Genomic DNA, 27645 nt, shown 5'->3' with positions numbered 1-27645 from the left:
TCCTGTAGGCCTGCTTTGCCAGAAGACAGTGTTCAGTTTCCTTTTTCTACTTCTCTAAATCACGCAGTAACACGATATGACCGCGGGACAAAAACTTTATGTACAGAAAACAGTGAAGTCAACAGAGCCACGTCTCTGGGAGATGTTTCTGTTCTCGGCCTTCAGAGGGATATCAGGTTCATCAGAGACTGGGAACAGAAGGACGGGGCTGTCCAGGAGAATCCACTGCACATAGAAATGATCCTCTGGAGCAGAAACGTCTTTAAATGCAGTAAAACATGTTGATGTTTGTGTCTGATGGGACTGATGGTGGCGCTGCAGCAGAGCTAATGTTGACATGTAGTAGTATAGAGATGAATGGTGTTGACTGTGGGCAGGTTATCTCAGAAGAATGAAGCGGTAATTATTAATAGCCCTCTTTGTTCAGTTTAGTTGTTTCTATTGTCTCATCCTCATTTCATTTTATATTCATTTAATCCATGAATCAGTTTCTTCAAAGAGTTTTAATTGTTTTTATTACCAGTCATTGAACAGATAAATCAGCCTTTGTTCACACTAATTAGACTTTCCTTAAAACGGTAATTAGCTCATTTTTTACTTTCGTACATCTTGAACATGTTTCTTTTATTTCCACGTTTGTTCCCAAAGTTACTTTTAATTGAGTTCATGTCTCGTCGTGGAAGGAAAGTTTCTCTGAGCGGCTGCAGACATCTCAGCCACGGCGCTGCCTGCAAAACCCTTAGGTCAACTTATTTCTGGAGGCGTACGTAGCTCTGTTCTGGGACCTGGCTGCTCTATCACCAGCCTACATGGGAAGCCTAAGGCAGCAAAGACCCCGGTACAGAACAGAGACAGGCACAGCATGAAAGGAGGAGCTGGGGCGGAGGTGGGTGCAGAGAAACAACAAGGGAAGGCTGGAAAAAGCAACTTAAACCAACGCCTACGATGAGAGTTAAGATCATGTGGTATGGGCTGGGTTATTGATTAACTATCAGCCAATGAGCTGGACCTAACGCTACGCTCCACTATCTGAACAACAAAGCTGAAATAAGAGGTTTGAGAAGTTCTGGAAGACCAGATATTCAGTTCTTGTGGAGACTTGTGGAGTGGCTGATGCTCCTGATAAAAACCTAAACTACCCAACAGACTTCAGGAACATCAGCTCAGTAGTTGCCCTTGTTTTTTTGACAGCACATAAGTGATTTTTACAACAGTTCAGTAACAAGAAGCTGCAAAAAAGCTTCAAATCTGCCAGAAATACAAAAGTGACCTGTTTCTGCAGTAGGTAACCAAGATGCTTCCATGTTTCCAGCTTCATTCATCTTTATTTAAACACTTGTTTGGGTTCATAGTGTTCTGCTCTTGTTCATATGTCTATAATCTGTTAAAGGAAGAGGTTTCTGAAGCTGTCCAGTGAACACAGAGTCCGCTGGCCCTTTAAGGGTGTGGAGGTTGAGGTGGTGGATGGATTATGACACTGGTGTAACCTTGAAGCCAGAAAGGGTTTCTGGAGTCTCTCTGTTGGGAACTGATTCTGCTCCAACAGATTTCTGCCGGCCCAAAAGAGTAACAGTAGTCATAGACGTCAGCTGAGTTAGTTTACCACTAACTAAATGTCTCTGATTGGTTGGAGGACTGTCCACTGGATGCAGATGTTTTATTCTGTGGATCAGAATGAAATCCAGATGTTAAACCGGACCAGTGGACGTCAGCTGTGAGAGTCGTTTGACGCTGACAGAGTGAAAGAATGAAAGGATGAGACTGGATGTAAATCCCACTCTGAATAAGTGCTGACATGTTTACTGGTAGAAGTCAGGAAATATCAGCTGACGTATTGATCAGATCCATCACGTACTGTAAGGCCACTGTAATAAAGACTGGCTGCTTCTCAGAGCTGTGTCTGGACGCCATGAGCTGACCTCTGACCTTTCACCTGCACCCTGTGACCTTTAACCCCAGCGCTGGGGCATGTTAACCACCCCCACCCACCCACTGCTGCTGCTGCTGCTGTCTGTGCATGTAAACCACTCATGAATATGAATGACCAGTCGGTGAGTCTCTTTATTGACATGAACCACATTGGAGACACTTGGCGAGCTAGCTGTATCGGCTGCGAGGCCCGCCCACGGCTCATGAATATTAATGAGCGGATGGATGTGATCAAGGAGAGAGAGAGAGAGAGAGAGAGAGGCCACATCAGGATGACAGACGACAGGATTTATGGTCCCAGAGGCGTCTGGAGATCTTGTTCGCGGTTCAGGAGAGCGTGACTGATAATGGAGAGTCACACTGCACACAGCCAAAAGTATGTGGACGCCTCCTTCCCTCTGGATCAGCACCAAGCCTGCTGCAGGGGATTAGATGGATCTATATGAGTCCAACCAGTGATCAATGACTGTGATGAAGAGGAGCATCACATCTACTGGAGACAGAACAAGAAGAAGAGAAAAGGAGAAGAATAGAGGAGGATGAGAAATATAAAAAGAAGGAAAAAAGGAAGAAGAAGAAAACGGGGAGGACAAAGAAGAGAAAAATAGGGAAAAGAAGAAATGAGGAGGAGGAGGAGAGGAAGGGAAAAAAGATAAGAAGCAGAAGAACAGAAAGAAGTAAGAGGAAGAGGAGGACGGAAAAGAAGAAGCAAAAAGAGTAAAAGAAGAGGAACAAACGGAAGAAGAAGAAGAAGAGGAGGAGGACGAAGAAGCAGAAAGATAAAAAGAAGATGAAGGAGATATAAGAAGAAAGGGGAGGGGCATGAGGAAACAAGAGACAAAGTAGTAGTGGTCTCCTCCATGTCCTCCTCCATGTCCTCCTCCAGTCCTGAATGTCTAGAGTCTTAGAAGACGACCAAGATGTCTCCACGTCTCCATGGTCTCTGTCCACACTGATTCCATGTTTCTGTCTCTCCTCACCTGATGATGATTAGTGAAGGTTACCATGGTTACCATCTCCACCACCTACAGTCCATCAGTAGAGTCTGGTCAAACTCAGCAGCTGAATCAGATTAGTCTGGTTTTTCCATGTCTCCATTTTAACCCTCATGTCTTCTTCAAAAACGTCATCAAGCAACATGTTCATATCATTTTTCTTCTTTTCTTTCCATAACTCTTTTAATCAGCTTTAATCACAAATACCAAATAATTAATTCATTTCAGTATTATATGCCAGTCACCATTATGGCATCACAAACATTATAATATTTTCAATAATCTGAATACATAGTGGATTTTTCTTAGCAGCAACAGTGGTTTTATTATTGTTGTTGGTTCTACGTTCTATGTTCTAAAACCCATCAAACAACGTCATGTTTCTGTTTCTGTGTGTTTACTGCAGACGCTGGAGGCCGAGGTGAGGATATTATGTTACACTGCTCTCAGAAGAATCATATCTAAGAATATCTAATAAATATAAATATATATATATTTATATCAGGAATCAGCAGCAGCAGCTTCGTTTTCAGGCTCCGTGACTCTATGAATATCAAATGAAAGAAAGTATCAGGATTCAAAACAGCTGAGCCTGAGGTCAGTGCTGAGAGTCTTTCAGGCCCAAGCAGCGAACCAGAACCTGTTCAGTCCTGATCCAGCTCCAGAGCAGCTCTGTAATTAACCTCAGAAATAGTCTGAAACGCTCCTGAGATGATTAAAAAGTGTTTTAAGAACTGTGTGACGAGTGTGAAGCCCTGACTTTAACACCTCTGGCTAAACGCTAATGTATGTAATTAATCACAGTGAGTCAGTGTGTAAATTCCTAAACACCGAAGCCATGAGCTTGACGCTCTCCTCCCTCGTTATCCACTTTTACGACAAAAAAAAACTCCACAGATTCCTTCGCTTCTTTTCATTGTTTACTCCGAAAATTGGGCAAAATACAATAATCCAGCATTATGAAAAATAAAAAAGGCAAGAGCTAAATATAGCGAGAATGCGGAGTCTAACGGTAAAGTAAAGAGCAAAAAGAAGAGAAGAGAAGAGGTCAAAAAACTGTATGGCTCCACTCCATGATGACTGCACCTGACCAACTGCTTTACGTCAACTGCTTTACGTCAACCGCGCACACACGTATACTCCCCATTAAAGCTTACATGCACGATTTTTAAACCTAAGAACATCCACACATTTTTAAGTGAAATAAATGAAATATTAACTTATTAACATGAACCTTTCGCTTGTAAATAATGTAAAAACCTCTTTTTTTTATCACAATTTTTATCACAACCTTTTTCCACATATCAACTTAAATTATTATTCAAACACTAATAAACAACAATAGCATTTAGGCTCCTATATTACCGGCCCCTAATTGTTCTCAATGTCCTTGAAACAATTACTCCAAAAGTGTCAACTTAAATCAAAGGAGCCTGAATAACATTACTATCATTCAGTGAAAGAAGCTTGGTGCTCGTAGTCCCATTCAAGATGAGATCTTCATAACAGTCCATCAGTTATCCTCTGATTCTTGAAGAAGACATATCTTTGTTATAGGGCGACAAAGCTCGTTGGTCTTGGTCTTCACTTTAACCTGACGGACGAAACCATTTCTATCAGGAAAAGTCTCCACTATTCTTCCAAGTGGCCAGGAGTTTCTGGGTGATGTATCGTCCACGATCAGCACCACGTCGCCGACACAGAAGTTTCTTCCAGGCGAAGACCATCGCTGACGTTCTTGGAGCTGTGTTAGATACTCTTTACACCAGCGTTTCCAGAAGACATTCGCGAGGTATTGAACCTGTCTCCACCTGCGGTTGACATACTGATCGTCTTCATGAAATACCCCTGGTGGTAACTCGGGCTTGACTTTGAGCAACAACAAGTGGTTGGGCGTCAGGGCCTCTAAATCATTGAGGTCTGATGACACCTTTGTGATGGGCCTGCTGTTTATGACCGCCTCAGCTTCACAAAGTAGGGTGTGGAGACCTTCTTCATCCAGCAGTTGCTCCTTGACTGTGACGTTCAGGATCTTTCTCACTGAACGGATTAACCGCTCCCAGCTGCCTCCGTGGTGTGAACCTGCTGGCGGATTGAAATGCCACTGAACACCTCTCTGTTGCAAGTGTTTCTCAATCTTGTAGGTGTTCCATTCCTTGATTGATTTCCTCATTTCGCTGTCAGCTGACCGAAAGTTGGTTCCATTATCTGAGTACATCTCTCTGACTTGTCCTCTTCTTGCCAGAAATCTTCTGATTGCATTGAGACAGGCATCAGTGTCGAGAGAAGATGCAACTTCCAGATGCACTGCACGTATAGCAAGACACGTGAAGATAACGCCGTATCTCTTTACTTGGACTCTTCCTCTTTTCACTAGGAACGGACCGAAGTAATCGACACCGACTCTCGTAAAAGGAGGGTCATCTGGCAGGACCCTGCATGTTGGTAGATCTGCCATGAGCTGCTTGCCTGCAGCTCCATGTAGTCTTTTACAGATGACACACTTGGACAGGAACCTTCTGATAGCTCCACTGGCTCCAGGGATCCAAAATCGTTGCCGTAGCTGAGCCAACATGTGATTCCTTCCGGCGTGAGCTGTAATGTCATGAACGTGCCTTAACACAAGCCTTGTGACGTGTGAATCCTTAGGCAAGATGGCTTGCTGCTTGGAGTTATCAGGCATCGCAGCGCGACTCAACCTTCCGCCAACTCTCATAACTCCGTCTTGGAGCACTGGATTTAACTTAAAGAGCAAGCTACTTTTCTTCACTCTTTGCTGCTCCTTTAGCGTAGTTAAGTCTTCTTTGAAGCTCTGTTTCTGACAGCATTTCACAATTTCTATTTCTGCTTCAGTCAAGTCATCAAAAGTCAGATACTTTCCTTTAATGGCTTTCTTGAACTCCGTCATCTGGCTTTCTCCATCTACTGTTCGTAGCTCCTTTCTCTTTTCCTTTAGCTCTTTCAGCAAATCCTTAAGTTTCAGAAACCAGCCTACAGCGCGCTTCAACGCTGTCCATGAAGAGTAGTGGTTCATCCACTGATCCATGAAATCCTTAGGCTCCTGTGCCTGAATGACGTGCACTTGAGTCACTCTTTTGACCTCTGGGTCGTCAATATCCAGCATGCCCGGATCTGGATTTTTAGGCCACTGGTCTTGTGAGCTGAGCAAGAAACTTGGTCCTGAAAGCCAGCTCTCATTTTTCAAAAATGCTTCCACAGTCTGTCCTCTTGAGACAACGTCAGCAGCATTCAGTGTGGTATTGATGTATCTCCACTGAGATGTTTGAGAGTGATTCAGGATTGCTGAAACCCTGTTGGCAACGAACGTCTTGAATCTGGTGCTCTCACTGTTCAAGTACTTTAGCACAGCCGTGCTATCGGTCCAAAAGGTGGATTTGTGAAGCTCCAACTCAAGCTCTTTCCTCAGAAGATTGTCCATTTTTACTGCGAGTGTGGCTGCAGTCAGTTCCATTCTGGGAATAGTTGGTGACTTTAAGGGAGCGACCCTTGTCTTTGCCAGGATCAAGGTGGATTGAGCTTCACCCGTTGAAAAGCGCAGCAGTAAGTAGCTCGTAGTTCCGTAGGCGTCTTCACTCGCGTCAGCAAAGTGATGAAGCTGTGCAAAGACTGGAGCACCAAACTGCTTCGATTTGACATATCTGTCGACTCCAAATGTCTCAAGCTGTGGCAAACTTGAGATCCACCTGTTCCAACCTTTAACCACAGTGTCGGGTAGGTCTTCATCCCAGCTGTACTTCTGCCGACATAAATCCTGCAGGATTCTTTTGGCGGGCAATATTACGGGAGCGAGAAAGCCCAGCGGATCAAAAATTGAGCTGACCAAGGAAAGCAGGCCTCTCCTAGTGAGTGGTCGATCTTTGAGGTTGATCTTGAATCTGAACCGATCTGATTCGGCACACCACTGGATACCTAATGCTCTCTCCATGGGCAACTTGTCCTCGTCTAAGTCCAGATCTTGGAACCCTTGAGCTTTTTCCTCTTCTGGGGTTGAGTTAAGCAACTTCCTGCTGTTGCTTGACCACTTTGTCAGCCGGAATCCTCCTTTTACCAACATGTTTCTCAACTCAGAACACAGTGTGATGGCTGTATCTTCATCAGAAGCCGACTTAAGACAGTCGTCCACGTAAAAGTTTTTCCTGACTGTTTTAGCCGTCTCCTGTCCAAACTCCTCTGCAAAGTCTGTTGCGCATTTCTGGAGCGCAAAGGTGGCGACACTTGGCGATGATGTTGCGCCGAAGATATGCACCAGCATCTTATGTTCGACGAGATCCTGCTCATAGTTGCCGTCAGGCCACCATAGAAATCTCAGTAGATCCGTGTCTTCATTACTCACTCTGACTTGGTGGAACATGGCCTCCACGTCAGCCATGACCGCCACAGCCTCCTGGCGGAACCTCATGAGGACCCCCACCAGCGAGCTTGTAAGGTCCGGACCCTGTAGGAGCTGCTGGTTTAATGATATTCCTCGGAAGCTTGCGCCGCAGTCAAACACGACGCGCAACTTCTGCTTTGTTGGATGTCTGACCCCATGGTGAGGCAGATACCACGTACGCCCCTCATTAGGTTCACACTCCTCACCTTCAAGCTTCACGGCGTAACCTTTCTTGAGCATGTCGTCCATGAACGCCACATATTCTCCATAGAACTTGCTGTCCTTTGAGAATCTCTTCCGTAAGTTCAGTGCACGTTGCTCCGCGACTGCTCTGTTGTTCGGCATACACAAACATTTTTTCTTCACTGGAAGACAAACATTGTAATGACCGTCTTTAAGTACAGCAGACTGTGACACCATGCTGATAAACTGATGGTCCTCCTTAGACATCTCGGTGTCTTCGTCTTGTCCAGCATCAGGAAAGTCCTGCTTGAATTGTAGCTGCCAAAGTTCTTCAAGCTTGGCTACTGAGATTCTGTTTGCAGTAATTCCTCTCAGTGTGTTTGCCTCCACTGTGTCACTTCCACCTCTGAGTGGTCCGTTCACTGTCCAGCCTAATATTGTCCTCACGGCGTATGGTCCATTGTCCACACTGTTGACCACTTGAAGCGGTTCCATAGCCTTGGGAACATTTGCTCCGATGAGCAATCCAACTTCTGCTTGGATAGTGGGAATTTTCACCTCCTTTAGGTGGGGCCAACTATCAATATCCTCTTGGCGGGGAACATTGTCCTTAGCTACAGGAATGACCTTCTGTGAATACACCTCCGAAAGTTCAACAAACTGGTTGCTGTCCAAACTGCTGATCTCCAGACCAGCCACAATGCGTGTGTTCACGACTGATTCATGTCCCATAGTTCGCAATGAGATGCTTACATTGCGTCCGTTCATGTTCAGTTTATTTATCAGTGACTCTGTAGCGAAAGTAGCCGAGCTACCGGGATCCAAAAACGCGTAGGTTATCACTGTCTTGGTTCCTTTTTGTGCTTTGACACACACTGGAACGATCGAAAGAACGCAGTCCTCTTTACCGGCCCCTGTGACTCCAAAAGTTTCAGCCGTTTGTACAAGGGCACTTGAAACAGATTGCTGATCACAACAGTCCTTTCCTGTGTCTTCTCTTGTGTCTTTGTTGGCAATGTGCAATGATGTGGGATGCGGTCTGGAGCATTCTTCACATTGAAGCTTCTGTTTGCAGCTGCTACTCATATGACCGTGCTTTAAACATGCGAAACACAGACCTTTGCTCCTCAAGAAACCAATCTTGTCTTTATGTTGCTTGCTCTTGAATTTCTTGCAAACTGTGAGACTGTGTTGCTCTCCATTACAACAAACACAAGGTTTACTGAAACCATCCAATGAGACAGGTTGAGTTTTTGCTGCTGTCTGTGTTGCATTTTCTGTCTTGGGGGGCATAACAACTGTTGTGAACACTTTTCTTGATTTGAGTGTCTCTGCGTATTGTGGTTTTGGTTTCTGTTTCACTGACTCTTTCGTGTTTATTGTGTTTTCTTTTATGTTTCCGTAGAGTGGATGCAGGAGATACATAACTTGCTTATTCACAAAGTCAACAAAGTCCTTGAACTTGACTCTTTTTTTTGTTCTTTCTTGCAGGTCACAAGCCAGCTTCCTCCAGGATTCCTTGAGCTTGTATGGAAGTTTATTTGTCAGTGCCTTTATATTAGCTGTGTTGTCCAAGTCTTCCATGTAGCTAATATCTGTCATTGTGTTAGAGCAGCCCGTTAGGAATAGTGCGAAGGATTGAAGAGATGCACCATCTTCTGGCTTGATCGTGGGCCAGTCCAAAGCCTCCTTTATGTACGCTTCGGCTATCTTGAAGTCGTCACCAAAGAACTCCTTTAACATTTGTTTTGCTTTAGCATATCCTGCTGAAGACTCCATGTGGATGCAACTCTTAACCAACTCGTGTGGTTGTCCACTTGTGTACTGTAGCAAAAATTGAAGACGATCACGATTGTCACTGGTGCGGCCCTCAATCCCATGTTCAATGGCTCTAATAAAGGATTTGTATTCCAGTGGGTCTCCTTTAAATGTTGGGATGGTGAGATCAGGAAGTAGTGAAGCTTTGTGACTCCTCACAAGATACTCTGTCACGTTGGCTTGCTGAGAGATGGCTTGGCAAAGCTCATCAAGCACTGGTCCCTGTGGCTCTTTAATTTCAGTCCTTGGTACAGACGTAGCCAACTGATCAGTTGCTGCTGGAGTATTTTGTCTAACCTTGGCCGCTGGTAAGGTGGGTCTTGATGGTGGTTGAGGGGTGGGTTTTGTGTCTGTTTGACTGTTATCATCAGCTTTAACTGTGCTACCATCTTCTTGTGTGTTCTCATATTTTTGTAAGACCTCCATTTTAGCGTCAGACTCAGCCAGTGCAGTTTGCATTGCATGCATTTCTTTTCTAGCCTTTATTGAAGCTTCAATCCTTCTTTGTTGGGCTTCAAACTCTGCTTTTCGCTGCTTTTCTTCAGCTTGAAGTTGAACCTCCCTGCATCTTGTCTCTGCATACCAATCTGCTTCTTCCTGTTCTATGGCCAGTTTCTCCCGTAAAGCTGCAGCTTTTGCTCTTAATAATGCTTGCTCCATTTCTGCCTTTAATCTGACTGAAGACGTTGATGAGCGTGAGCTTCCACTCCGTGATGTAGCTTTACTTCGACCACTAGCGGACACTTTTGTTGATGTAGACCTACTGTCTGCAGGTGTTACCTGCCTGTCACACTCTTCAGCCTGCTCAACACGCCTCAAAACGTCTTTCATCCAATCCTCACATTTCCAGAAAAATTCATCCATTGATTCATTCTTTGGATCAAACCAGTTCCTTTGATCGCCTGCAAATTCCTCTTCATTCATTAATTTCTGAAGGCCAGAATTAAGCTCCAAAAATTCCTGATGCAGGCCACTGAAGTCAACACGGAGCTTATTTTTTACAGTGTCAACATTTGCATCATCTTCCATTAATTGTTCGATGTGATTTTTCAAGCTAGTTATCTGGGAGAGCTTTGACCTGCGTGCCTGGATCTGTCTGGATGTGTGTTCTTCTATGGCCTTCTCAGTCATCTTTACCGTACGTTTTCCACTCTCTGGTTCATCCATAACAAGCTATTGTTTCCACTTTTAATCAGTAAAGAAGCCGAAGCACCACAGAGTCTCACTTCGCTATTCAGCCGAACAACGATCCTATTTTTTTTTTTTTTTTTTTTTTACTCACATGCGTCCGCGAGTAGACTCACATCAATTAACGATCCGACGCCAGTCAGGCGAGCTCCCTCTTGCAGCTTAAGACTTTTTCTTTTCCAAAAATCTCCGTCGTGTTTGTCAGGTAGTTCCACGCTTCATTAACCCACGAAGAGCAAGTTTTTTGACTAATGTAAATTCCTAAACACCGAAGCCATGAGCTTGACGCTCTCCTCCCTCGTTATCCACTTTTACGACAAAAAAAAACTCCACAGATTCCTTCGCTTCTTTTCATTGTTTACTCCGAAAATTGGGCAAAATACAATAATCCAGCATTATGAAAAATAAAAAAGGCAAGAGCTAAATATAGCGAGAATGCGGAGTCTAACGGTAAAGTAAAGAGCAAAAAGAAGAGAAGAGAAGAGGTCAAAAAACTGTATGGCTCCACTCCATGATGACTGCACCTGACCAACTGCTTTACGTCAACTGCTTTACGTCAACCGCGCACACACGTATACTCCCCATTAAAGCTTACATGCACGATTTTTAAACCTAAGAACATCCACACATTTTTAAGTGAAATAAATGAAATATTAACTTATTAACATGAACCTTTCGCTTGTAAATAATGTAAAAACCTCTTTTTTTTATCACAATTTTTATCACAACCTTTTTCCACATATCAACTTAAATTATTATTCAAACACTAATAAACAACAATAGCATTTAGGCTCCTATACAGTGTTTAACTCTTTAACTCTATGAGCCTGTCAGGATATAACGACCAGCTGTGAGCAGGAAACACCACCTTAACTACATCTGTTTCACCAGATACAATTTGACTGAGAACAAAGTTCAGATCAATTTAGAGGCAACGTTAAAATGAGACCAGTCAGAGGTTTAGAGTACAGACCAAAGGCGTCCAAACTGTGAAATAAAAATACAATTAAAGTGTTAAAGTGATCATCTATTAATGTTTTGATTAGAGTATCGACTCTTTTCTGAGTAGGTGATTAATCTTTTAGTTAACTACTAAAATATAACCCAACTTTTCCCAACAATTAAAACCTAATGACGACAAATCTGAACATGATATCTGTGAATGAAAAACACAAATGATACCACTCAACAAAAAGCTCACATTCATGGAGTAGCATCACCACAAGCTTCGCCATTAGCATCTCCACTAGTGTCGCCATTAGCGTAGCCATTGGCATCACCACAAGCTTCGCAATTAGCTTTGCAATTAGCTTTGCCATTAGCGTCGCCATCACTATCCCCACTAGCATCACCATTAGCATCCCATTAGTATCAGCACGAGTGTCACCATTTGCATCTCCACTAGCATTGCCATTAATGTTGCCATTAAAGCATCACCACTGGTGTTGCCATTAGTATCACCGCTAGTGATGATGAGGACACAACGATGACTAAAACCACTGAAATAACTGAAATTTGGTCCAGTAGTTGAGTTTTAGTTGGTCTACTTAGTCTCCTACTGCAGGAGTTTCCACTTACTGGCCCACCGTTGGTTGTCTAGTTTGGTTTCCTGGTATTTCCTGTTTTATTATGTAATTGGTAATCTCTCTGGATTTGACCTATTTTACTTCCTGTCTCTTGTCTACATGCCCCTCCCTTCATCAGTCTCACCTGTGTCTTGTTTCCACATTAGTTCTGCACGTGTCATTGTCCTCTGCTGATGTCCTCTGGTTGTGTCTTGGCCTTTTGTTCTTTTTAGATTCTACTTCGTCTTTTCTTCTTTGGATTAAATTGCCTCTCAAAGTGTAAGTTGATTGCAATAATCATTCCTTGGTTCTAGGCCGACAAAATGTTGAGAATAGTCTGGTCTGAGGCTCCATGCCAGCCCTCAAACCTGCCTGCTGGTAAAGTGGTGTACATGGGTCTTCACTTTGGGTTTTTCTGGAATTAAACACCACAAATGTCATGTCATCTGTCAGTTTCACCACGTAGGAAACAGAAGAATTAACTCTGCTCCAAATATTCAGTTGATTGCTCTTTTAGTATTGTGGGTGTGAAATCATAAATCTCTAGTGCAAATAATTAGTAGCAGTAAGAGTTTCTTTCATGTGTGAAAACGGTGACGGGGATAAATTCCTGAATCACATGAGCTCCGCTGGTAATTTCTGAGTATGAAAGGTCAGTCTGTTTAGTGCTTAGTGAGTCATTAGTCGTATTGTGCTGCTAATAACTTGAACTGACGTCCTGCTTCCAGACTGAGGAAATAATAATAATAATAATTAGGGCTGAACGATATGGACAAAATTTCATATCTCGATAATAATGCCAGATATCTCGATATCGATACCATTTTTTTAAAGCCCTCTTTCGAGACTGTGTACACGGGTACCATGTCTTTTGCAATGTGGTATGTTAGCGTCTGTAATGTGTTTAGGCCTATGTCTGGTGGACGTCGACTCATATGGTGTAACACTACTGAACGCATCAGCAATCAAACTTTGATTGGGCTTCTTTTGGGATGACTGAGAAGTCTCCGGTGTTTCTTGCAATACACTCTTCGTGCAGCAGGTGATGGTGTTGTTTCATGTGGTGAAACATGTTTCTTGTGCTATCTTGCTTCGTCGCAATTTTTGCCAAGCGACCAGCACAACACCTCGCTCTGGTTTACATCATGGTTTTTAAATCCAAAATACCTCCAAATAATGGAAGATGATTTATGTTTTGGCACCAAATCAGATTTTGCACCAGTGACACGGGAATCAATTGTCGCTCCCATCCCATCCTACAAAAATACTCCCGTCATATCCCGATCACGTGACTGCCCCCCAACAAAAATCCTGTCCCGCAAAATCACGAGAGAGACTCCCAAATCCCGTCCAGCTCCCTATGTTGTTGTCTAAAGTTGGGCGCACTCACCGCATTGCAGCGGTGCACACACACACACACACACACACACACACACACACACACACACACACACACACAACTCCCTGTGTGTGAGAGAGTGTGTTCAGAATTAGTGCTGAGCCTCCTCTGTTTTGATTAGTGGCTAATTAGCATGAAGCTCCTCGCTGTGAGCTAACACTCACACCTCCCTGCTGAGCTGTGTGTCGGTGTGACTGGTATCACTGTAGACAAACAAAAGACCACCCATTATACTCTCTGTGTGTGTGTGTGTGTGTGTGTGTGTGTGTGGTTGTGTCTGTGTTGTGAAACTCCAGTCACGTCGTACTGTAATTATTTGAACCAAAAATCACAACACACAAACACACAACACATAAATATACACAAACACAAAACACATATTACACACAAATATGCTAACTCAACACAACAATCTTGCATTTCTATTTATTTGTTTTATTTACTTAATTAATTAATTGTGTATATATATAATACTTAATAATTTAATAATACTTATTTTATTTATTTATCTGAGTGAAACAGTTTCCTCTCCTCTTCTTTCTTTCTTTAAAATGTTCCAGCTTCTCAATGTGTTTCAGTTTATTTAAAAGGTTCCTGAGACGTTAGCTGCAGATTTCCATGTTTCTCCGAAATGTAGTTTTTATTCCAAACAGGAAGTCAAATCATGGACTACAGATTTTATCCTCACAGGTTCTATATCTCTTCCTTTGTGTCTTCCAGAAGCTGAGACTCTTGTTGGGGAGGCGGCTGATCGTTTGACCGGGGCTCGGGGGCCATGGCGGGCCGACTCCTCCTCCTCCTGTTCATGTCGGTGTCGCTGGTCCACGCTTACTTCCCGTCCGGACAGCGGCTGAAGCCCCGCCTCCAGAGAGACAGAAGAAACATCCGACCCAACGTCATCCTGATCCTGACAGACGACCAGGACATGGAGCTGGGTGACTGCAGCCGTCTGATTGGTTGATGATGTTAGCGCCACCGTTGGCTAACGTTTGTCTCTGTGCAGGATCAATGCAGGCCATGAACAAGACTCGCCGCATCATGGAGGAGGGCGGGACGTCTTTCTCCAACGCCTTTGTGACCACGCCCATGTGCTGTCCGTCACGCTCGAGCATGCTCACTGGGAAGTACGTCTCCACAACACACCAGACACAAAGTCACAACTTAAGATCCCTACACACCCATCCACCACCCCAACCTCCTCACCCTTAAAGGGCCAGCGTACTCTATCCAAAGTACTCGTCAGACAACTTGACCAATAAACGGATTTCTGACGTATGAACCAGAGTGTAACACAATGAACGCCTCTCGTCTGTCCATCACCACATTAAGCCCCGCCCCAAACAATCTGATTGGCCCAGCAGATCTTTGTTGGAGCAGAATCAGTTCCCAACAGAGAGACTCCAGACCAACTTTCTGGTTTGTACGTAACTCTAGCGTCAGTCCCAAAGAGTTTGGTTTGAGTTCTGAGACCAGACCCAGATAGAGCTGGGTTTCCTTCAGACATCTGTCCAAACAGCTCATCTGAAAGCTTTAGAAACCTCGTTTGTCAAAGTTTGTATTTCATTTCATTCACCTCAACGTCTTTTAGGTACGTCCACAACCACAACACCTACACCAACAACGAGAACTGCTCCTCGCCGTCATGGCAACGCCAGCACGAGCCTCGGAGCTTTGGGGTTTATCTCAACAACACTGGATACAGGACAGGTAGAGCAGCTCTGGGCTTTACTGAGACTTTACTGAGACTTTATTGAAACTACTGTCAGCGTGCTGACTGTGTGTGTGTGTTTTTGTGTGTCTGTGTGCGTCCTTGTTGTGCAGCCTTCTTCGGGAAGTATCTGAACGAGTACAACGGCTCGTACGTCCCCCCTGGTTGGAGGGAGTGGTTGGGTTTGGTGAAGAACAGTCGCTTCTACAACTACACACTGAGCCGCAATGGAGTCAGAGAGAAACATGGAGCCCAGTATCCACAGGTGAGGACACACAAACACACAACAACACTACACAATGCACACAAACAACATGCAACACAACACAACACACATAAACAACAAACAACTTACAAACACACACAACAACACAAAGTGAATATCAGGTTAATTAGACGTTGACCAGATAAAGGTCGTAGGGTCGTATCACCATGGTGACCATGTCTCTGTGTCTCTGTCTCCAGGACTACCTGACCGACCTGATCACGGCCGAGTCCATCCGGTACTTCCGCTCCTCTAAGCGGGTCTATCCTCATAGGCCGGTCCTGATGGTCCTGAGCCACGCGGCCCCCCACGGCCCCGAGGACTCGGCCCCCCAGTACAGCACCGCCTTCCCTAACGCCTCCCAGCACATGTAGGCCCCCCTCGCTACGTTACATCCATTCACATTAATGTCCTCACCACATCATCAGAGACACTGAGGCAGGAGGCATCAGCAGCAGTAAAAGATAAAAAGTGTAGAGGTGGAGATCTAAAAGATATACAGCTGTACGTATATGATCTATAAATACTGGATGAGGTGATGTATAAGATATAGTCTGTATGAAATATGGAGCGTCAGGGCCAACCAGTCCAGCTCTGTCTGTGCTCCTTCACTGATCCCTTTAACGTCTTATAAAGACTTAGCTCCGTCCCATGGTCTAGAGACGGTGGAGCTCTGAGCTCTGGAGGGGACGTTGGGTTCACACCGTTCTGCTTTAGCCTTTAGCATCAGTCACAAAACAGTTAGCATGAGCGTAGCTTTGAGGACATCAGTGACTCCATGAAGAGACGTGAAACGGCCTCGGTCTCAGTCCAAGAAGATGAATCTGGTTTGAAGATGAACCTACGTGTAAACCAGTTTAATTAAAACCACGTTTAAACAGTTAAAACCAGAAACATTATGAATCTGATTCCAGCAGACCAGTCCCTGCTGTCCACTCAGGACGAGGCAACGCTGCAGGTTATTTCTGTCCCAACACAGAAATTAAATTATGTAGCTGATGAGTATGGAGGAGGAGGAGGAGGAGTAGAGAGGAGTAAATGAGTCTGCTGATAGGAGTCATTCATTATCTAACCTCTAACCTCCTCACAGCTTCAGGAGGAGTAGAAAGAGAGTTATTAATGAACAGGAGCATCAGCTGTCATCACAGCCCCACCTCCTCCTCCACTTCCTCCTCCACCTCCTCCTCCAGCTCTCAGCCCCATCTGACCCATCTCCTTCTCCCCATGTCCTCCTCCACCTCCGACACTCAGCCCCACCTCTTCCTCCTCCACCACCTACACTGATGCTCCTCTTCATCAGTAAACTTCTGCACTGATTGATGTTGTGATGTAAACACATGTATTTATTCAGTCTCCATGGTAACGGTTCATCTCTGATCACAGGCATTGGTTGAACTGATACTGATCCATGTAAATCAACATGAGGGTTATAAAATGTTATGTAAAACATTGTGTTGTTCTTCTGTCTTCGTCCTCCACCACCACCACCACCTCCATCCTCTCTAGTACTCCTAGTTATAACTACGCTCCAAACCCAGACAAGCACTGGATCATGCGCTACACGGGGCCCATGAGGCCCATCCACATGGAGTTCACCAACGTCCTGCAGAGGAAGCGGCTGCAGACACTCCTGTCTGTGGACGACAGCGTGGAGAAGGTAAACCCAGACGCCTCCTCAGGTCCAGCCAGAGCAAAAAGTCACCGGATAGTCAACGGGTAACATGACGTTTGTGTTTGTGTCAGCTGTACAACATGCTGGTGGAGACGGGGGAGCTGGAGAACACCTACATCATCTACACGTCTGACCACGGCTACCACATCGGACAGTTCGGCCTCGTTAAAGGTAAGAGACGAGACTAAAGAGCTGCTGCTGCTTTTCTGTGACGTCCTTCCTTCACGAGTTTTATTATCAACACATGAATTTCCAGGAACGTTTTTACTCTGTTCTACTTGTTCTATGTGTTCTTGTTTCATAGTTTAGATGCTTTCATGGGACTTGACATTGTTGAGCAGCATTTAAATTATTAAATGATAAATAAACTGTAGAAGAACAAAAAGCATCAATCCATCCAGGATATTCATCTCAACACCTTCTTTCAGCTGCCAGCAGGTGGCGCAACTTACTCCAAAACATCAGTGTAGCTTAGAAGATCATGAGTCTGGAAACATCTGGATTTCATTAGGTTGCATTTGTTGGATAGTCGTCCAACCAATTACTGTCAACTGTTTGTCATTTAAAGTTGAGTTCAGTGGAATATAAACATCTTGTTTAGTTTTCAAACTAATTAAACTCTGACTACTGTTGCTACGTTAGGCTCCGCCCCCAAATGATCTGATTGGCCCAGCAGATCTATGCTGAAGCAGAATCAGCTCCCCAAACTTTCAGCCAGTTAGTGGAGTTTGATCTGATGGTAAATGTCAATAAAAATAAAGGTGATGTTTTCTGGAACATCACTTGAACTGTGTGAATGTGTTTGAGGAAACTCACTTTGAAGTTGAGATACTCTGGAAACTCTGGGTGAAGGATTTAAAAATGATTTCTTTGGGTTCTTTTTTTTTTTTTTTTTTTTTTACAGTGCAGTGTAGAGTTTAATGAACTGTGGCCCTCACTCTGTTAATGAGCTGTAATTTAAAAGACAAACAGTGAAACAACACAAACGAGAAACAAGAGGAAAATAGATGATTATCTTTGTGACTAAGAAGAGAACGAAAAAAAAAGGCCGTCAACCAGATCTGATATTAAAGCAGCAGGAGATGTGGAACAGTCTTTAATGATACAGATTAAAACCAGGAAGGAAATGTTTTATCACTCTGTCTTTCTACTCTTTTTCTGTCACCTCACTCCTGTAGTTCAAGGAGAAATTGCATGATTTTAAATTTCAATGACTATTATAATACTTGAAACAAGACCTTATCTTATTAGTATCTGTTCAGGATGAATGTAATTTATTTCTACACCTTCCTGAAAGCATTCTCCCCTTTACTTCTACTGATCACTAGGAATCACTCTTAAGCATCTGAGAGTCTAAAAACTCTCCATCACTCCTCGTCCTTCTTTAACTCAGCTACAAACACGTCACTGTTAATACTGTGTTGTTGTTTTTCTTTATTATTATTTTTTCTTTCAGGTAAATCAATGCCGTACGAGTTTGACATCCGAGTCCCGTTCTACATCAGAGGACCAAACGTGGAGCAAGGCAGCATGTAAGCCAAGAAACACATGAATCACATCACAGAAGACCCTTCCTTATATTCGTTCGTTCATTCATTTGTTTAGTCGAGTCCATAAGATGACACATGTATTTATTAGGTCTGTCAAAGTTAAAGTAAATTCCTTTTAACTATTTATTCTGTTATTATGACTTTGGTTCAAAAATCTGGGAAACCAGGAAGTGATCGACGCAGCAGAAACGCTGTGGAAAGCAAGCAGAATCTAAGTGTGCTTATAGTTTGTTTACCCTGCAGGGGGCAGTGATACGCCCTGTAGGGTCAGAAGTGACGACAAACCCACAAAACAAAATCAGCTTGTGGAAAATTGATAAAGAAACGGATCCTTTAAGTACTGAAGATGAAGCAAAGAATTCCGGTTCAGTCTTTGACCCAGGAAAATTAGAGAGCTTTCAGTTGGACTAGTTGGGTCAAAAACGACAAAAACCTGAAGCAGAATGAGAAAGCAGAAATGGAAAAAGAAACGAGACCTTTGAATGACAGGTTCGTCTTTAATGTTTAGGAACGGCCAAGTCAAAGTCCTGACCTTAATCCAATAGAAATGTTGTGGAAGGACCTGAAGCAAGCAGTTGATGTGAGGAAACCCACCAACATCTCAGAACTGAAGTGGTTCTGTTCTGAGGAATGGGCTAAAATTCCTCCAAGCTGCTGTAGACCACTGATCAGCAGTTACCAGAAACATTTAGTTACAAGGAGGTCACAGCAGATACTGGACACAAGGAGGACATGATATGTAATATTGGCTCACTTTAGTGTTATGGTTCTGTTCTATGTGTTCACTGCCTTCTCTTTGTCGACTTTCTGGATGCTTTGAGTCATTTTTATGTTGAAATGTAGAATATTTCTGAATGACACGTTCATTTTTAAGTGCTCCTGTAAATGTGTGTGTGTTTGTGTGTGTTTGTGTGTGCATCAGTAACCCTCACATGGTCCTGAACATCGACCTGGCTCCCACCATCCTGGACATCGCTGGCCTTGACACGCCTCCAGACATGGACGGAAAGTCGATACTGTCTCTGCTGGACACCGACAAAGCTGCCAACAGGTGCTCATATGATTCTGTCATTTACAATCAAATGTTGAGAAACCGAGTGGTGAAAATCTGTAAATGGAGAAATCACAAATGTATTTTATATATTGTCATGTGGAGTTGACGACTTCAATAAGAGAGAGAGTAGAACATTCAGCAAACAGTTGCTGAACTTCTTACAGTTGTTGTCTATCTTCTTGTCATTTATGTGCAATTAGCTTCCTGTCATCTGCCCCCTGGTGGATTCCTCCAGGCTCTGCAGTCAGTAGCTTTTGGCAGCCGTTTCTAAAATGGCCGCCTTCATGGACTTCTTAGTATTTGCCAATTTTGAAAAGGTTACATTAAGAATATCATTTATGTTGTTGCTGATATCTCAATATGAATATTTAGTTTACTGAAGCAACTTAATATATTATCATGGTGACCATATCATGGTACCATAAAAGTTGTTAACTATTTTTCAAATGTCAAGTTTCTCAGAGTTAAGCCAGTTCTCATTCAGGTTTTTCTGCAGACAAGAAAAGTTCAGCATCATCAGCGTAGAAACGTAGAAACCTTCTTCCTGGTGAAGCAGCAGAACATCTCTGAGCCGGAACGACTTTATTTAAACACCAACACAGAGTCATCTATAAGAGTCATTCTATAAATAAATATAAATAATATATTATTCATATTTATAAGGATCAGAGCGTCAGAAAAGACTCAAAGGTGAAGAGCAGCAGGTCTCAGATCAGTGAAGATCACTGGACTCGATGGACTTTGGTTTTCAGGACGCTGAAGCAGAATATGAACAAGAATCAGTTGTTCTGTTCCAGCTTCTTTATCTTCTTGTGTTTGTGGTGCAGACGTCTCCTTCAAGTTTTCATCTTTATATCAGATCTGCGTCTTTAAACCCAAACACTGTGTTTTCAGTGACGTCCCCTCAGCTTTGTCAGGTGTTTGAATGGACTCTATACGTTGGGAGGACTGCAGCATCTGTTCCTTTTTCTATTCTGTCTGCAGTCCAGAGGAGTCGGCCTCAGCCTCAGACGGTAGCTGGAAGACAGATTCCTCTCTGGCAAAGTCTGAAAAACAAGAACTAGCGAAGACAAAAAAAATAAATAAATGTAATTCAGAGCAGATCCTCCTGTTGTGAAGAGCCAGGACAGTTTGCTACAAGGATCAGATCAGGTTCATGCTGTCCTGCAGCAGCTAGTGGTCTGGATTAGACATTCTTTGTTTTTCAGAAGGAATTCAGACTTTCAGCAGCACAGAGGAACACTCCGGTTGTGACTGGGAAAACTATGAACTTCTGTAAATCCCAACTGTTAGAAGCTTTTCCTCCAGTTTGGAGACGGAAATATAAGATCAGATGCAATCCTGGTGGTTTAATAAAGTATCATTCACACTGACAGCCACTGATATTAATTCATGTTTCATTTTAAAATATCTTCACAGCAAACTGAAATTTAATCTGATTAAAAAGGCATCAGATTAAGATTAGTTGAAGGTTTTTGTTTTACAATCCGTAAATGTAAAAACATTCATTGTCCTGCAGGTTAATGATAAAAATAAAATCAGTTTGTTAAAGAAGTAGAAAGTTTCAGCCTCTGGATTGGGTCTCTGGTGTCTGGAAAAGATTTGACGTCGTATTAAAGAACGTTTTCCCCTCAGGAGACTGAATCCTTCTGTTTGTGTTTATTCTCTGAATCGATCAAGACAGAAGTGGAACGAGTGGAAAAAGTCCTGCAGTCGTTCCCATGGTTCCCCTTTAATCTAAATATTACCATGAAAGTTAAAGTCTCAAACGTCCCGAACACAAACCAGATGGCTGAGCTGTGGAGTTGATAGAAATGTGTAGATGTGGATTGAAATGAAGCGGCTGCTCAGACCTGACGCTGCAGGAGGACGAGCGGAGGGTGGAGGTGATAGCAGCGATGGTGGAGGAGGTTTATTAATAGCAGCTGAACTCCTGCAGGAGTCGTGACTAAACTCTCACTGTTGTGCTCCTTCCTCAGGTTCGTGGTGAACAAGAAGACGAAGGTGTGGAGAGACTCGTTTCTGGTGGAGCGAGGGTAAATACGTCACAGCTTTAATCATAATGAAGAGACTGAACGTGACCTAAGGTGGTAAATGACTCTGGTGTTTTTTCCAGGAAGCTGCTCCACCAACGCGTCGAGGGGAAGGAGGTATCCCAGGAGGAGAACTTCCTGCCCAAACACCAACGAGTTAAAGACCTCTGTCAGAGAGCGGAGTACCAGACTCCCTGTCAGCAGACGGGACAGGTACAGCTCCTTCCTCTGTCCTGATGATTCCTTTAAATCAGGGTTGTCAAATTAAGACCCTTAATACCCTCTGCTGGGTCACCTTTGGTCCAGAAACTTCACCAGTCCCACAGTTTCTTCATTCACAGCCACGCTGGCTACGATTAGATGGATCTATATGAGACCAACCAATGAACCGTTACCATGGAGACTGAATAAATACATGTGTTCACATCAGAACGTCAATCAGTGTAGAAGTTTACTGGTGAAGAGGAGCATCACATCTACTGGAGACAGAAGAGAAGAAGAAGGAGAAGGAGGAAGAGGAGATTTGGGGAAAAAATAAAGAGAAGGAGGAAGAGATGCCTAAGTTGGAGGAGGAGGAAGAAGAGAGTCGGAGTAGAGTCTCTTCCTCCATGTCCTCCTCCATGTCCTCCTCCAGTCCTGAATGTCAAGAGTCTTAGAAGATGACCAAGATGTCTCCACGTCTCCATCGTCTCTGTCCACATAGATTCCATCTTGGTTCATCTTGTCTTTCTACCTCCATGTTTCTGTCCCTCACCTGATGATAATTAGTAAAGGTTACCATGGTTACCACCACCAGAGTCCATCCAGACTCCTATCCGTCAGTAGAGGAACAGCTAGAGTCTGAGGACATGTGGACCCTTTATTTTATTAATAAATGACTCCTGCTGATGTGAACAGACAGAACAGACTCACGTGAGAACGATAAAAGTCCAGATGTGAACTGAGCTCATCAGATTCAGTCGCTGCAGCTTTACTTAAACTCGTCAAAATAAAACCCTTTCAGCCAGATGATTTAGTCTCTTAGCAACAAACGGCGCCGATAAACAGCCCGAAGGAAAAACTGCTTGTAATTAACGAGTGAGGCGTTCTTCATTAACTGTGACCGCCTTCATTCAGCTATGAACGGCTGCAGAGTGACGACGCTACAAGGAAATGAATGAAAATGAAAAGTGCTCAAAGATCAACAGCTCAGATGGAGGAGGAACAGAAACAGACAAAGAAGAAGTAGAAGGAGGAGGAGGAACCCATAGGCGATGTGGTTCTGTTCACCTCAGGCCTCGTTCAGATCAACACCTGATCTCACCTGTCCATCCACCTGGTCTTAAATGTGTCTCCACATGCGTCCCCAGCCAGCACTTGAGATCTGATCTCAGTTTGTGTGTCTGTAAATCAGCAGCGCCATCATGTGGTCAGCCAGCCTGTCACTGTCATGATCTGTTTTACATATTAACATCAAGCTTTCACACATTCCTGTCATAAAAACCTGGACTCATTGATGTTGGTGATCTTTGTGTGTTTGTGTAGAAGTGGCAGTGTGTGGAGGACGCCACAGGGAAGCTACGGCTCTTCAAATGTAAAACCGAAAAGGGAGGGGCTAAGAACTTCCAGAGGGGCATGTTTGGCCGGCAGCGTCCAATCAGCATGAAGTCCCAGCTCTACCTACCGGACTCAGACGCCTGTGACTGTGACCTCCGACCCTTCAACCTGCGACCCTCCATGACCCTCTCCAAGAAAAGTGAGTGTTGATGCTTCAGGCCGACAGGAGGCAGCTCCACAGGTCACAGATGAGGGTTCTTCTTCATCTGTTCTGTGTGAAGTTGTGTTTAGGTGTTTCAGGTTCTGTCCTCCAGGTGAGTATACCTGGTTCTTTAGTTTTTCCTAGTGGAGCGGTCTTAGTCTGCAGCTCTGGTTTCACGGTGTGATGCTGACCTCTAGTGAGCATCACAGACCTTGTTATCTGAATGAGTCTCAAAGTGTTGTTGCTGTTGTTTGTGTGTCAGAGTTCAAAGCACTGAAGAGTTACTCCAGGAACCGTTACAGCCGCTCGCTGACATCCATGACCAACAGTTACCCCGGCAACGACAGCCTGGTGGGCGGGGCCAGCTGGGGTCAGCCAACGGGAGACGAGTCTGAGGACGAGTTCAGCGGGATGGGAGGAGTTCCTGGCGTCGCTGTCCCGCCCAGCTCCATCAAAGTCACACACAGGTCAGCAGTGTCTGAGTGTTTCATTAGACTTGTTTTTGTTCAAAATAACCTGACATCTTATCTTATTTATATTTATTAGATTTGTATCTCCACTTATGCTCTCCGATAAATACAACAATACTTAGAGGTAGTGGGTAAACCACTGCAGTCATACCAGGAAGCTTTCTAAATACATTTTCACTTCATTTACATGGGTTTTCAAACTTCCTCCCACAGTCCATTGACCTCCATGTTGAGTTAACTGGTTCTGCATGTGTACTATGCTTGTTTATCTCTATGTCTCAGCCTCATGGCATCATGTCTCTCCTCCACATAGTCTCCCCAAACCCTCTGCAGGATAAAAGTGGTTGTAGACGAAGGTTAATGTAGTCTAAATGTTTCAAAGCCTTTCATCACTGTAAGGAACGCAGGTTTCTCTTCAGAGGTATTGAATATTTAATGTTTCTCTTTAATTAATCTTTTAAGTCCCAGCGTACAGGGAGGTTAATCTGCCCTAGAAGGACAGACCCAAAATAAATCAGGACTATCTCCAGAACCACCAGGTCCATGTTCCTGACCCTGGTCTCTATGGATAGGTCAGACTTCAGAGAATGGATCCCCAGAATGTTCCACGTTTCGTTTTTAGCTCTTGGCTTCAAAATACCAGTGATTCAACTACAGGAGGTTGAAACTGAATGAGTGTGTTTACTGTGTGGTTTGACTGCAGATGTTCCATCCTGGCTAATGCCACAGTCAAGTGTGACACTGGGGTTTATCAGTCTCTGCAGGCCTGGAAGGACCACAAGCTGCACATTGACCATGAGGTGAGTGGAGATAATACGATATATTATATATTATCAAAGGTTTGAAAGATTCTTTCTGATCTGATTTAACTGAGGTGACGACTGCAGCTCCAGTAAAATCTGAAACCACCTTTAGACGTTTTATTTAACCTGGACATAATTCTACCATTGTGCTCATTATAAAATAATCCATAAAATATTAACATTTCATCCTCATTTTAGTTTCAGCAGTGTATTGATGAAGGTTCATTGGGTCACTCAGCAGCTGCATCTTTCCTCTTTCTGTCAGATTGAGACTCTGCAGACGAAGATAAAGAACCTGAGAGAGGTCAGAGGTCACTTGAAGAAGGCCCGCCCCCAGGACTGTGACTGCAATAAATACCTGTAAGTACATGAGGAATTCAAACACCACGGCGTGACGCCACAGGCTGAGCCCTGACCTGATGTCTGTGTGTCGTTCAGGTTCAAATCCAAACTGAAGAACAAGCTGAGGTTCAGAGGAGGCGGCCTCCACCCGTTCAGGTGAGACTCAACGTTCTGCTGCTCTGAACAAACACACAAACACAACAAACACTGACGCTGTTACCTGTGTGTGTGTGTGTCAGCAGGAAGGGCGGGACTCGGGACAAGAAGGCGTGGCTTCTGAAGGAGCAGAAGAGGAGGAAGAAGATGAGGAAGATAATCAAGAGGATCCGAAACAACGACACGTGCTCGATGCCCGGACTCACCTGCTTCACCCACGACAACCAGCACTGGCACACTCCGCCCTTCTGGTCATGTACGACACACATGTTTGGACTTGTGGTGTATACATCGTAGTACTTGTGAGCCAGTTATGATCTTGGTGGAACCAGTAACCGTGAACCTGAACACCCCCCTCCCCCTAAAACAGCCCGTCCTCACCAACATATAAAGCTTAGTTTATACGCCAACATTTATAGCTGTGTGCTGGTGTATCACATCGTTCTGCAACAGCGCTGCTTAAACTCAGATGTGTCATGACAAGACAAATAATACGTAGGCTACCCAAAGAATATTAAATTGGATTTTTACCCCTTGAAAGTGAATCTGGCTACAAAATCCTACTGATTCCACTACAGGAGACAATGTACACACAATTCAACCTTTGGACATTTTATTTAGCCTGGACATCATCACATTCTACCATTGTGCACATTATACAATCCAGAAGAATGTTGAGATTTCTGTTGTGTACACATGTAACTCTCCAGGGAAACCAGTCACCAAGGCATGCTACATATCAGTGCTAAGCTAACTTTCACTACAAGATGGCTGTATCATGGTTATTATTAGTAGTACCACCATTAGACCACTAGATGGAAGCAATGGACCATGTATGAAATTGAAGCACATGGCTCAGATTCTATCAGTCAAGTCACCATGTGGTGCATGTGTGTGATCTGTTGTTGTTTATGTGTGTGTGTTGCAGTGGGTCCGTTCTGCGCCTGCACCAGCGCCAACAACAACACCTACTGGTGTCTGAGGACGATCAACGAAACCCACAACTTCCTGTTCTGTGAGTTCGCCACCGGCTTCCTGGAGTACTTTGACCTCAACACAGACCCGTACCAGGTACTCGCACACATACACACAACTACACATTTGTGTTTCTAAGCCCTGACCTGAACCTTATCGTAACCTTTACCCTTAAACCACGTCTTAACAGTTTTAAGCCTCAATAAGTTGATTTAGCTTAACAAAAACAAGACCACTCACATGCAGTATGAAAGAACAAGAAGAAAGGATTCAGGTTTAAGAGCTGAACAGTCTCTGAACATTTTATTTCTGCAGCAGAGACGACTGTGAGTCTGTTGTTTTATCGGAACAAATCACACCTCACTCAGTTTAACAGCTCTCCCTGCATGCACAGATCTGCAAATAAACCCTGCTACAACAGCAAAAATAGAAATACATGTTGAGCTTTAATGCTCATCTCTCCGTCTTGTGTTGTGTTGGAGATAACTGATGTGAAAGCTTCACTCTGTCTTTGTCTCCAGCTGATAAACGCCGTCAGCTCTTTGGACCGGACCGTTCTCAATCAGCTCCACGTCCAGCTGATGGAGCTCAGAGGCTGCAGGGGCCACAAGCAGTGTAACCCTCGCACGCGCTCAGTGGAGACGGGTACGACTCACACACCTTCAAACGCCTCAACATTACAGCAGGAAGAAAATCATCTGGCTCCTCCCAACCACCCTGACCCTGACCTTAGCTAAGGCTGCTAGCAGTAGATGTGTCCTGGTCTCCATTAGCCTGTTGTACCCAGACTTCAGTCAGAGTCTGGTAACACCTGGATTAGGTCTGGATATGATTTGTAATTTGGCCAATTAGTTGAAAGATAATCTGGTAATGCTCCTGACTCCACACACATAATTCAGCCCTTCTTATTCAGCCTGTATATCATCAAATTCCAACATTGTGCACGTTATAGAATCCATAAAAATATTGATATTTCCTCCAGTCCTTATCAACTCCATAACTTCAGGTTATTCGTGTTAATGCACATTTTGCACATTTTTAATATATATATTTACTTCTGTCTGTGTTTCTTGTACATTTGTTTATATGCAGAGGTGTCAAGTAACGAAGTACAAATACTTCGTTACTGTACTTAAGTAGATTTTTCAGGTATCTGTACTTTACTTGACTATTTCTTTTTCTGACGACTTTTTACTTTTACACCCTACATTTCTACACAAATATCTGTACTTTCTACTCCTTATGTTTGAAAAACAAGCTCGTTACTTTTTTAACCTCCACGTAAAAGACGTGACATGATCGGACATGACTAGAGCATCGGACTAGAGAAGGAAAGTCGACGATGCGCTGCCTGTGTTCTTCTTCTACTGTTTTGAACAGGCAGCCTGTTGGTTAGTTTGAGCTCTGCT

General features: G+C 43.8%; 1 protein-coding gene across 8 annotated transcripts in view; it reads left to right on the top strand.

The window, feature by feature from the left end:
- The window catches only part of sulf2b (sulfatase 2b), a gene marked incomplete at its 3' end in the record, with an annotated part of 65584 nt that overhangs the window by 30839 nt on the left and 7100 nt on the right, over window positions 1–27645 (top strand). For 6 of the 8 annotated variants that reach the window (XM_084553685.1, XM_084553683.1, XM_084553684.1 and 3 more), the window contains 19 exons: window positions 14191–14405; window positions 14474–14594; window positions 15059–15177; window positions 15292–15443; window positions 15644–15813; window positions 16950–17100; window positions 17187–17286; window positions 18572–18647; window positions 19588–19716; window positions 21699–21755; window positions 21836–21965; window positions 23277–23487; window positions 23753–23957; window positions 24664–24760; window positions 25029–25123; window positions 25202–25261; window positions 25348–25517; window positions 26190–26332; window positions 26758–26881. In XM_084553685.1, coding sequence (XP_084409811.1) covers window positions 14246–14405; window positions 14474–14594; window positions 15059–15177; window positions 15292–15443; window positions 15644–15813; window positions 16950–17100; window positions 17187–17286; window positions 18572–18647; window positions 19588–19716; window positions 21699–21755; window positions 21836–21965; window positions 23277–23487; window positions 23753–23957; window positions 24664–24760; window positions 25029–25123; window positions 25202–25261; window positions 25348–25517; window positions 26190–26332; window positions 26758–26881 — 2470 coding nt within the window. In that variant the 5' untranslated portion in view covers window positions 14191–14245. Of the gene's footprint in view, window positions 1–14027; window positions 14406–14473; window positions 14595–15058; window positions 15178–15291; window positions 15444–15643; window positions 15814–16949; window positions 17101–17186; window positions 17287–18571; window positions 18648–19587; window positions 19717–21698; window positions 21760–21835; window positions 21966–23276; window positions 23488–23752; window positions 23958–24663; window positions 24761–25028; window positions 25124–25201; window positions 25262–25347; window positions 25518–26189; window positions 26333–26757; window positions 26882–27645 lie in introns of those variants that run through there. The other 2 variants (XM_084553682.1, XM_084553686.1) reach the window with 2 other exon arrangements.

Source organism: Chelon labrosus, assembly GCF_963514085.1.
Source record: "Chelon labrosus genome assembly, chromosome: 10".
NCBI classification, from domain to species: domain Eukaryota; kingdom Metazoa; phylum Chordata; class Actinopteri; order Mugiliformes; family Mugilidae; genus Chelon; species Chelon labrosus.
This window is presented reverse-complemented; position numbering and strand designations above follow the sequence as displayed.